Raw genomic sequence first — 12,897 nt, 5'->3', positions numbered from 1 at the left:
TTTAGAGTGCAGTCCTTTCGTCAACATAAGCGGTCGACTGTGTATGTCGACTTTTTTTTTTCCAGTCGTTTTTATGATAAAAAAAAAAAAAATTATTATTATTACTCATGTTCATAGTATAAGACGGAGACAAAAGCGTCAATAAATATTTTGTTTTTTAGAGTGGAGTCCTTATGTCGACATAAGCGGTCGACCATGTGTGTCGACTTTTAATTTTTGTTATTTTTTTATATTTTTCAGTCGTTTTTATGATTGTATTTTTTAAATTGTTTTATTATTACTTATGTTCATAGTTAGACAGAGACAAAAGTGTCAACATTTTTTATTTTTTTTAAGAGTGCAGTCCTTATGTCGACATAAGCGGTCGACCGTGTATGTCGACTTTTTAATGGGGTTTTTTTTCTGGTTTTTTTCAGTCATTTTATGATTTTTTTTATTTGTGTTATTACTTATGTTCATAGTATAAGACGGAGAAAAAAGCATCAAGCCAACATTTGTTTTAGAGTGCAGTCATTTCGTCGACATAAGCGGTCGACCGTGTATGTGAACTTTTTTTTTCCAAACATTTTTATGATTTTTTGAATTTTTTTTATTATTGCTTGTGTTCATAGTATAAGACAGAGACAAAAGTGCGGTCCTTATGTTGACATAAGCGGTCGACCGTGTATGTCGACTTTTTTTAAAATGCTTTTTTTTTTGTTGTCGTTTTATGATTTTTTAAAATTTGTATTATTACTTACTGTATGTTCATAGTATAAGACGCAGACAAAAGCATCAAGCCAGCATTTTCTTAGAGTGCAGTCCTTATGTCGACATAAGCGGTCGACCGTGTATGTCGACTTTTTAATTTATTTTGTATTTTTTTATTTTTCTGTGGTTTTATAATTTTTTTAATTATTTGTATTATTACTTATGTTCATAGTATAAGACGCAGACAAAAGCGTCAAGCCAGCATTTTCTTAGAGTGCAGTCTTTATGTCGACATAAGAGGTCGACCGTGTATGTCGACTTTTTAATTTATTTTTAATTTTTTGATTTTTCTGTGGTTATATGATTTTTTTTGTTATTTGTATTATTACTTATGTTCATAGTATACAACGGAGAAAAAAAGCCAACTTTTGTTTTAGAGTGCAGTCCTTTCGTCGACATAAGCGGTCGACTGTGTATGTCGACTTTTTTTTTTCTCCAGTCGTTTTTATGATTAAAAAAAATATATTATTATTATTACTCATGTGCATAGTATAAGACGGAGACAAAAGCGTCAATAAATATTTTGTTTTTTAGAGTGCAGTCCTTATGTCGACATAAGCGGTCGACCATGTGTGTCGACTTTTAATTTTTGTTATTTTTTTATATTTTTCAGTCGTTTTTGTGATTGTATTTTTTTAATCGTTTTATTATTACTTATGTTCATAGTTAGACAGAGACAAAAGTGTCAACATTTTTTTTTTTTTTTAAAGAGTGCAGTCCTTATGTCGACATAAGCGGTCGACCGTGTATGTCGACTTTTTAATGGTTTTTTTTTGGTTTTTTTCAGTCATTTTATGATTTTTTTTATTTGTGTTATTACTTATGTTCATAGTATAAGACGGAGAAAAAAAGCATCAAGCCAACATTTGTTTTAGAGTGCAGTCATTTCGTCGACATAAGCGGTCGACCGTGTATGTGAACTTTTTTTTTTCCAAACATTTTTATGATTTTTTGAATTTTTTTTATTATTGCTTGTGTTCATAGTATAAGACAGAGACAAAAGTGCGGTCCTTATGTTGACATAAGCGGTCGACCGTGTATGTCGACTTTTTTTTAAATGCTTTTTTTTTTTTGTCGTTTTATGATTTTTTAAAATTTGTATTATTACTTACTGTATGTTCATAGTATAAGACGGAAACAAAAGCGTCAAGCCAACATTTGTTTTAGAGTGCAGTCCTTATGTCGACATAAGCGGTCGACCGTGTATGTCGACTTTTTTTTTTTTCAGTCGTTTTTATGATTTTTTTATTTTTATTATTACTTATGTTCATAGTATAAGGTGCAGACAAAAGCACCATTTTTTTTTAAGAGTGTAGTCCTTATGTCGACATAAGCGGCTGACCGTTTATGTCAAATTGTTTTATTTGTATTTTTTTCAGTCGTTTTATGATTTTTTTAATTTTAATTATTACTTATGTTCATAGTATAAGACGGAGACAAAAGCGTCAAACCAACATTTTTTAGAATGCTTTCCTTATGTCGACATAAGCGGTTTACCGTTTATGTCCACTTTTTTTGCTTGTTTGTTTTGTTTTGATTTCAGTCGTTTTAGGATGTATTTATTTTTTATTGTTACGTACTGTATGTTCATAGTATAAGACGGAGACAAAAGCAACAAGCTAACATTTTTTTACAGTGCAGTCCTTATGTCGACATAAGCGGTCGGCCGTCTTTTTTTTAAATTGTATTATTTATCTATTTTTTCAGTGGTTTTATGATTTTTTTTAAAATTATTAATTATGTTCATAGTATAAGACGGAGACAAAAGCGTCAAGCCAACATTTTTTAAAGTGCAGTCCTGATGTCGACATAAGCGGTCGACCGTGTATGTTGACTTTAATTTTATTTTTTTAAATTTTTTCAGTCGTTTTATGATTTTTCAAAATGTTATTATTACTTATGTTCATAGTATAAGACAGAGAAAAAAGCGTCAAGCCAACATTTGTTTTAGAGTGCAGTCCTTTCGTCGACATAAGCGGTCGACCGTGTACGTCGACTTTTTCTTTCTTTCCAGTCATTTTTATGATTTTATGATTTTTATGATCCCACTGGGGTGAGTTTTTCCTTGCCCGTATGTGGGCTCTGTACCGAGGATGTCGTTGTGGCTTGTGCAGCCCTTTGAGACATTTGTGATTTAGGACTATATAAGTAAACATTGATTGATTGGTTGATTTATTTTTTTTTAATTATTATTATTACTTATGGTCATAGTATAAGACGGAGACAAAAGCTTCAATAAATACATATTTTTTTAAAAAGCATCAAAAGCAAAAGCATCAAGAACATTTTTTTTTAGAGTGCAGTCCTTATGTCGACATAAGCGGTCAACCATGTATGTCGACTTTTTTCAAATGTATTTTAAATTGAAATGTATTTTTAGTCTTTTTTAAAAAAAATTGTATTATTACTTACTGTATGTTCATAGTATAAGACGGAGACAAAAGCGTCAAGCCAACATTTTTTAGAGTGCAGTCCTGATGTCGACATAAGCGGTCGACCGCGTGTGTCGACTTTTTATTTTATTTTATTTTTTTCAGTTATTTTTATGATTTTTTTATTTTTTTTGTATTATTACTCATGTTCATAGTATAAGATGGAGACAAAAGCGAGTGCAGTTTTTATGTCGACATAAGCGGTTGACCGTGTATGTCGACTGTTTTTTTTTTTCCAGTCGTTTTATGATTTTTAAAATGTGTATTATTACTTGTGTTCATAGTATAAGACGGAGACAAAGGCGTCAAGAAAACATTTTTTTTAGAGTGCAGTCTTTATGTCGACATAAGCGGTCGACCGTGTATGTCAACTTTTTTCAAATTTATTTTTAATGTATTTTTACTCGTTTTATGTTGTTTTTTTATTTTTATCATTACTAACTGTATGTTCATAGTATAAGACGGGGAAAAAAGCGTCAAGCCAACATTTGTTTTAGAGTGCAGTCCTTATGTCGACATAAGCGGTCGACCGTGTATGTCGACTTTATTATTTTTTTCAGTCGTTTTTATGATTTTTTAAATTTGCATTATTACTTATGTTCATAGTATAAGACGGAGACAAAAGCGTCAGGACATTTTATTTTTTTAGAGTGCGGTCCTTATGCGACATAAGCGGTCAACCGTTTATGTCGACTTTTTTTTTTTTTTTTTTTCCCCAGTAGTTTTATGATTTTTTTATTTTAATTATTACTGTTCATAGTATAATACGGAGACAAAAGCATCAAGCCAACATTTTTTTAGAGTGCAGTCCTTCCGTTAGCAACGTTAGCATGTTTTTATCAAAGCAGATCCAGCAATGGCCTTTTTAAAGCATTAAGCCGCCAAAAGCTATTTGACTGTGCTTCGTGCGGCGTGTAAATAATACAAAAAAAAAGCAGTCCCAGCGTTTTTGACCGCGCACCATTTAGCACAGAGCTCATCTCAGGGATAATTGCATCTCACTCACGACCGGGCAGGTACGTGTCGGCCAATCACGGCCCAACGCGGCCATAAACACTTTGAAGGATTAAGAATAATGCGCCGCTCTCTCCGAAGAGACCCGCTTAATGTGACGCTAATGGAAGCCAAGACCAGTTCCCAGTGGGGGCAAATTAACCTGATGTACTACATTACCCATAATCCCTCTCGAGAGACCTGGCATTAGCAGCCCAGGTGACAGCGTTCTTTACACTTCACTCTTGTTCATGTAGCTTTCTGCTCTTTTTTCTCTGCTTGTCCAGCATTTTAATCCACTTTGAAATGTACTTTATTATTTATGTATTGAAATGTCTCAAAACCTTACTTATTTATTGGTAAGGACACTTTTAAAGTATTTTTTGTTGAATTTAACTTTTAGTTCTGAATTAAACTTTGTAGACATTGGACTTTAGAGGCTTACTCAAAAAAGTCCGAACATATAATTTCATTTTATTTAGATGAGCAGCAGAAAATGAATCAATTATTATTATTTATTTTATTTTATTTTATTTTTTTTAACTTTTATTTTATTTTATTAAAAGAACTGTAGAAAATGATTTATATTTAATTGTATTTTTTTAATTCAATGTATTTATTTATTGAAAATAACACTTTATTTTGGTTTATTTTATTTTTTTAACTTTTATTTGATTTTATTAAAAGAACTGTAAAAAATCATTTATATTTAATTGTGTTTATTTTAATTCAATTTATTTATTTATTGAAAATAACACTTTATTTTATTTTATTTTATTTTATTTTGTTTTGTGTTCTTTTCTGTTTTTTATTAAAAGAGCTGTAGAAAAAATATTAGATTTAATTGTGATTATTTTAATTCACTTTAAATTAAATAATTAAATTTAGTTAAATTTGGAAGAGGTGTTGAAAATAAATAATTATTTAATTTGATGAAATTATGTTGTAAGAAGTTTGAATTCATTAATTTAAGTTAGTTCAATTTGAAAAACTGTAAACATAAATATTTTTTCGTTTAATTCAGTTTGAATGAAATTATTTATTATATTTCAATTTGTAAAAGCTGTTCCAAAAAATATATATATAAAAAAATAAAAATAAAAAAAATAAAAAACTATATATATATATTGTTACATTTATTTGATTTGATTGAAGTCGGTTTGAATTAAATGTTTTAATTTGTAAAATGTGTCAGAGCTGCAGAAAATAATATATTATGATATTTAACATAAATATGTTTGAATTATATTATTTAAATTAATTTAAATCAATTTGGAAGAGATGTGAACAATTATTATTTGAATGCATTTCATTTAATTTAAACATTATTTTATTATTTTATGTATTTTGTATATGTATTTTATACTAAATATATATATATATATATATATATATATATATATATATATATATATATATATATATATATATATATATATATATATATATGTATATATATATATATATATATATATATATATATATATATATATATATATATATATATATATATATATATATATATATATATTTTATATACTAAAAATTCAATTCAGTTTTGTATGAAATTATTTGATTTAACTGAGTCCAATTTTGAAGGTGTGTAAAAAATAAATTGAATATCATAGTTAATTGTATTTTATTCATTTTAATTGCGTTTAAATGCAATTATTTAATTCGGTTCAATTTGCAAAAAGATGCAGAAAATAATAAATGTATTGTTTTTTATAAGATTTTATTGTATTCAGATTTAATTCCATTCATTTTGGAAAAAGCTGCAGAAAATAAATCCAGTATTACTTTGTTTAATTCAGTTTGAATTAAATTATTAAATATACTTCAATTTTGAATAGCTGTTGATAATAATAAATAATTGTGTTTAATTTTAATTTAATTTAATCCAGTTTGAATGAATTTATTTAATTTAGTTCAAATTCCACATAATGTAAGTCTGTGGAAATGTATTATTTGATTGAATTCAGTTTGGAAGAGTATTAATTGTATTGTAGTTAATTTAATTAAACCATTAATTTCCATGTTTAGTATATATAATTCAATACAGTTTTGTGTGAAATTATTTAATTGAATTTATTGAATACAATTTAAAAGAAGTGTAGACAATAAATTAAATATTATATTTAGTTGTATCGTATTTAGTTTAATTCCGTTGGAATTGAATTATTTAATTCAGTTCAATTTACAAAAGATGCAGGAAATAAAAAAAATATTGTATTTAATAAGGTTTTAATTGTATTCAGTATGAGTTAAATTATTTTGGAAAAAGCTCTGGAAAATAAATGCAGCATTTGTTTGTTTAATTCAGTTTGAAATAAATTATTTAACATTCTTTAATTTGGAAAAACTGTAGATAATAAATAATTGATTATATTTAATGTTATTTGATTTAATGCAGTTTGAATGAAATAATCAAATTTAGTTCAAATGATAAGTAATGTAAATCTGTTTAAAATGTATTATGTGATTGAATTTAATTCAATTTGAAAGATTTGTAAATAAAAAATTATCAACAGTCTTATTAGTAATTATTATAATTTTAATGTAAGTAATTTAATTCGGTTTGAATTAAATTATTTAATTTGATTGGGTTAAAAATATATTTCATTCAATTTAATGTAATTTAATGTTTGTAAACATATAACAGAATTTACATTAAAATGCCATTTAATTTAATTAATTCAGAATAATTAAAATAAAATAAATAAAAACAATATTTGATTTAATTTCGTTGAACATTCAAAAATAATTATTATTTTTATTTAATTAATTTTTATAATAATTAATTAATTATCAATTTAATATTTATGTTTAATAAAGTCAAATCCAAAATAGTTTTTTTTTTATTGTTTGTTTGAATTTTTTTGTGGACCTGAGAGAAATTAGAATATGAACCATAATATCTTCTCGCGTCCATAAATCATCACGTATTAAAATGAAAAACGTCCACCAAAGGTCACGTGGGCGTCGACGTGAGAGGAAGGTCACGGCTTACCCTTTAATAGGGGGCGGGGTTTCAAGCCTAGAGTAAATGGCTGACATTTCGCCGGCATTAAATCACTCAAAATATGAAATTCTGGCTTCGTCGCTGCCAAAAGCTCTTTGACGATTGCATCCCTAGGGGGCGCTGGTGCTAATTGTGTTGTTTTATTAGGCATGCGCATCCTGGTCAACCTGCTCCTGGACACGCTGCCCATGCTGGGCAACGTCCTGCTGCTCTGCTTCTTCGTCTTCTTCATCTTCGGCATCATCGGCGTGCAGCTGTGGGCGGGGCTTCTGAGGAACCGCTGCTACCCCGAGGAGAACTTCACACTGTGAGTGTGTGCGTACCTGTGTGTGTGTGTGTGTGTGTGTGTGTGTGTGTGTGTGTGTGTGTGTGTGTGTGTGTGTGTGTGTGTGTGTGTGTGTGTGTGTGTCCTACATTGACTGACATGATGAAAGTTGTGATATGCTAATGAGGCCTGACAGGAAACTGTGTGATCCGACAGGAAGTAAATAAAATATTCTCACTTTGCATCTACTGAGACCTCATAAACGTCAACGAGATTGTGCCGCTGATTAGCGCAGGTGAGCTAGCATATGCTAAATGTTTTAAATTACCGCCTTAGCAGACGAAATGGACACAGAAACGACCCATTCTTGGGTTAACCCCTGGCCATCATTGACATAAATACAATACAAGTTGTTGTGTGTGACAATTACATGTGTGTTTGACTTTGATAATGATTTAGAGTGCATGAGAAAGTAAATAACACTATGTTGCTATTGCTACGTCAGTAATAATAATAATAATAATAATCGATTTTATTTGTAAAAAGCACTTTACATTGAGTAAACAACCTCAAAGTGCTACAGTGTATTAAAAAAAATAAAAATAAAAAGATAATAAAAAATAAATACAAATAATAACTAGAACAGCCAAATAGCTAAAACTAGTATGCATATATCTAAAAAAAAAAAGGCTTTTTTAAAAAGAAGGGTTTTTAAGCCTTTTTTAAAAGCATCCACAGTCTGTGGTGCCCTGAGGTGGTCAGGGAGAGCGTTCCACAGACTGGGAGCGGCGGAGCAGAAAATCTGGTCTCCCATTGTGGAGGATTCAGCAGAAACGAACACCACCACACAGAGCTTCAAATGCAGCTGCTGCCATTTTCTGTCATTTTTAAAAAATATAATTCATCAAGAGGTTGCCTACAGCCACAGCTGATAATAGTTTTATTTATTTTTCTGACCTGGCGCTATTTAGAGACCCCAATGGTTATTTGACTGTAGACTTGAAATTATTTGTTTGAAGCGGGCCCCTCTTCGCAGTGTAAATATTGAAAGGAAGTCATTTGTGTTACCAAACTTGTCCCAAATATTTATGCAACATTTAAAAAAAAACTAAAAATATTTAAGCTATTTTGGTTTGTGCTGTCACAAATCTTTTATTGGCTATTGGTCTTTCAATATGGATAATAATTCAACAATAAAATGTTACGGACATTGAAATCACAATTACACAAATATGTATGGTTTTTTTGGATTTTTTGACTGCACAAACTAGCACAAATGGAATGGCAAAGTTTGGGACAAGTGGGGGGTTTGATGACGTCATTGGTAATGTATTTTAAAATTAAAAATTTGTCGGACAAACAATATTTGATTTATTTTAAAAAATCAGATAATATAATAAAAATGTAAAAAATAATTAAATGTTATATTTAAAAATGTATTTTTTTTTTCATAAAACAAAATTAAAAATATATAAAAACATTTGCAATGACAAGGGATTGATCCAACCTTTCACCCCAGTTCCCTCAATTATAGCAACTCTTAAAAAAATTAAAACGATACAAAAAATATTAATACAAAAAATCTTATAAATTGTATATTTAAAAATGTGCATTATTTTTTTAAAATATATATATAAAACAAAAAACTAATATATAAACATATTTGCAATGACGAGGAATTGATCCAACCTTTCACCCCCAGTTCCCTCAACATAGCAACTCTTAAAAACATTTAAAAGAAAAATACAAAAAATAATTTATATTGTATATTTGAAACTGTAATTTATTTATTTTTTTATAAAAATATTTGCAATGACAAGGGATTGATCCGTCCTTTTACCTCAGTTCTCTCAAACATCAAAACCCATTTTTAAAAATTAAAAAGAAAAAAAAATATTAATACAAGATATTATTTAAATTGTATATTTGAAAATAAATTTAAAAAACATTTTATAACATTTTTTTTTTAAATATACTACAATATTTGCAATGACAAGGGATTGATCCTAAATTTCACCCCAGTTACCTTAAACATAGCAACTCTTAAAAAATGTAAAAAGATTAAAAACATATTAATACAAAAAATGATTTAAATTATATATTTGAAAATTTCAAAAACATTTTTATTTATAAAACAAAATTAAAAATATATACAAATATTTGCGATGACAATGGATTGATCCAAACTTTGACCCCAGTTCCCTCAAACATAGCAACTCTTAAAAAAATTAAAAATATTTAAAAAAATATGAATACAAAAAATGATTTAAATTGTATATTTGAAGATATGTATATATATATTTTTTATAAAACAGAATTAAAAAAACTATAAAAATATTTGCAATGACAAGGGATTGATCCAACCTTTCGCCCCAGTTCCCTCCATCATATCAACTCTTTAAAAAATGTAAAAGATTTTTTAAAAAAATAATACAAAAAATAATTAAAATTGTATATTTTAAATTTTAACAATTTTTTTTTATAAAACAAAATAAAAAATATATAAAAACAATTGCAATGACAAAAAATAATTAAAATTGTATATTTTAAATTTTAACAATTTTTTTATTTTTTATAAAACAAAATAAAAAATATATAAAAACAATTGCAATGACAATGGATTGATCCAACATTTCACCCCAGTTCCCTCAAACATAGCAACTCTTAAAACATTTAAAAAGATACAAAAAAATATTAATACAAAAAAATAATTAAAATTGTATATTTTAATTTTTTTTTTATAAAACAAAATTACAAATATATAAAAACAATTGCAATGACAAGTGATTGATCCAACATTTCACCCCAGTTCCCTCAAACATGGCAACTCTTAAAAAATTTAAAAAGATTAAAAAAAATATTAACACAAAAAATAATTAAAATTGTATATTTTAAAATTTGACAATTTATTTTTTTTATAAAACAAAATTACAAATATATAAAAACAATTGCAATAACAAGGGATTAATCCAACATTTCACCCAGTTCCCTCAAACATAGCAACTCTTAAAAAATTTTAAAAGATTTAAAAAAAAAATTAATACAAAAAATAATTAAAATTGTATATTTTAAAATTATTATTATTTTTTTTTATAAAACAAAATTAAAAATATATAAAAACAATTGCAATGACAAGGGATTAATCCAACATTTCACCCAGTTCCCTCAAACATAGCAACTCTTAAATTTTAAAAGATTTAAAAAAAAAATTAATACAAAAAATAATTAAAATTGTATATTTTAAAATTATTATTATTATTTTTTTATAAAACAAAATTAAAAATATATAAAAACAATTGCAATGACAAGTGATTGATCCAACATTTCACCCCAGTTCCCTCAAACATAGCAACTCTTAAAAAATTTAAAAAGATTAAAAAAAATATTAATACAAAAAATAATTAAAATTGTATATTTTAAAATTATTATTATTTTTTTTTTTATAAAACAAAATTAAAAATATATAAAAACAATTGCAATGACAAGTGATTGATCCAACATTTCACCCCAGTTCCCTCAAACATAGCAACTCTTAAAAAATTTAAAAAGATTAAAAAAAAATATTAACACAAAAAATAATTAAAATTCTATACTTTAAAATTCAACAATTTTTTTTTTTATAAAACAAAATTACAAATATATAAAAACAATTGCAATGACAATGGATTGATCCAACATTTCACCCAAGTTCCCTCAAACATAGCAACTCTTAAAAAATTTAAAAAGATTAAAAAAAATATGAATACAAAAAAAGAATTACAATTGTATATTTTAAATTTTTTTTTTTTTTTTTTTAATAAAACAAAATTAAAAATATATAAAAACAATTGCAATGACAAGTGATTGATCCAACATTTCACCCCAGTTCCCTCAAACATAGCAACTCTTAAAAAATTTAAAAAGATTTAAAAAAAATATTAACACAAAAAATAATTACAATTCTATACTTTAAAATGTAACAATTTTTTTTTTTTATAAAACAAAATTACAAATATATAAAAACAATTGCAATGACAATGGATTGATCCAACATTTCACCCAAGTTCCCTCAAACATAGCAACTCTTAAAAAATTTAAAAAGATTAAAAAAATATGAATACGAAAAAATAATTAAAATTGTATATTTTAAAATTATTATTATTTTTTTTAATAAAACAAAATTAAAAATATATAAAAACAATTGCAATGACAAGTGATTGATCCAACATTTCACCCCAGTTCCCTCAAACGTAGCAACTCTTAAAAAATTTAAAAAGATTAAAAAATATATTAACACAAAAAATAATTAAAATTGTATATTTTAAAATTTAACAATTTTTTTTATATAAAACAAAATTACAAATATATAAAAACAATTGCAATAACAAGGGATTGATCCAACATTTCACCCCAGTTCCCTCAAACATATCAACTCTTAAAAAATTTAAAAATATTAAAAAAAAATATTAATACAAAAAAATAATTAAAATTGTATATTTTAAAATTATTATTTTTTTTTTTTTATAAAACAAAATTAAAAATATATAAAAACAATTGCAATGACAATAGATTGATCCAACATTTCACCCCAGTTCCCTCAAACATAGCAACTCCATAAAAATTTAAAAAGATAAAAAAAATATTAACACAAAAAATAATTAAAATTGTATATTTTAAAATGTAACAATTTTTTTTTATTTTTATAAAACAAAATTACAAATATATAAAAACTATTGCAATAACAAGGGATTGATACAACATTTCACCCCAGTTCCCTCAAGCATAGCAACTCTTAAAAAAATTTAAAAGATAAAAAAAAAATAATTAAAATTGTATATTTTAAAATTATGAAATTTTCTTTTTATAAACCAAAATTACAAATATATAAAAACAATTGCAATGACAAGTGATTGATCCAACATTTCACCCCAGTTCCCTCAAACATAGCAACTCTTAAAAATTTAAAAAGATTAAAAAAAATATTAACACAAAAAAATAATTAAAATCGTATATTTTAAATTTTAACATTTTTTTTATTTTTTATAAAACAAAATAAAAAATATATAAAAACAATTGCACTGACAATGGATTGATCCAACATTTCACCCCAGTTCCCTCAAACATAGCAACTCTTAAAAATTTAAAAAGATTAAAAAAAATATTAACACAAAAAAATAATTAAAATCGTATATTTTAAAATATAAATTTTTTTTTATTTTTTATAAAACAAAATAAAAAATATATAAAAACAATTGCACTGACAATGGATTGATCCAACAATTCACCCCAGTTCCCTCAAACATAGCAACTCTTAAAAAATTCAAAAAGATTAAAAAAAATATTAACACAAAAAATAATTAAAATTGTATATTTTAAAATATAACAATTTTTTTTAATATAAAACAAAATTAAAAATATATAAAAACAATTGCAATGACAATAGATTGATCCAACAT

General features: G+C 25.8%; 1 protein-coding gene across 1 annotated transcript in view; it reads left to right on the top strand.

Annotated features, from left to right (window-relative positions):
• Positions 1–12,897, top strand: part of LOC133634271 (voltage-dependent T-type calcium channel subunit alpha-1I-like) — a 334,793-nt gene that overhangs the window by 91,123 nt on the left and 230,773 nt on the right. The window contains exon 5 of the mRNA XM_062027399.1: positions 7,345–7,504. Within this exon, the coding sequence (XP_061883383.1) occupies positions 7,345–7,504 (160 nt within the window). The remainder of the gene's footprint in view (positions 1–7,344; positions 7,505–12,897) is intronic.

The sequence above is a fragment of the Entelurus aequoreus genome, linkage group LG18 (assembly GCF_033978785.1).
Source record: "Entelurus aequoreus isolate RoL-2023_Sb linkage group LG18, RoL_Eaeq_v1.1, whole genome shotgun sequence".
In the NCBI taxonomy this organism is placed as follows: Eukaryota; Metazoa; Chordata; class Actinopteri; order Syngnathiformes; family Syngnathidae; genus Entelurus; species Entelurus aequoreus.
Note: the sequence above shows the minus strand (reverse complement) of the source record. Positions and strands in the feature narration are given on the sequence as shown.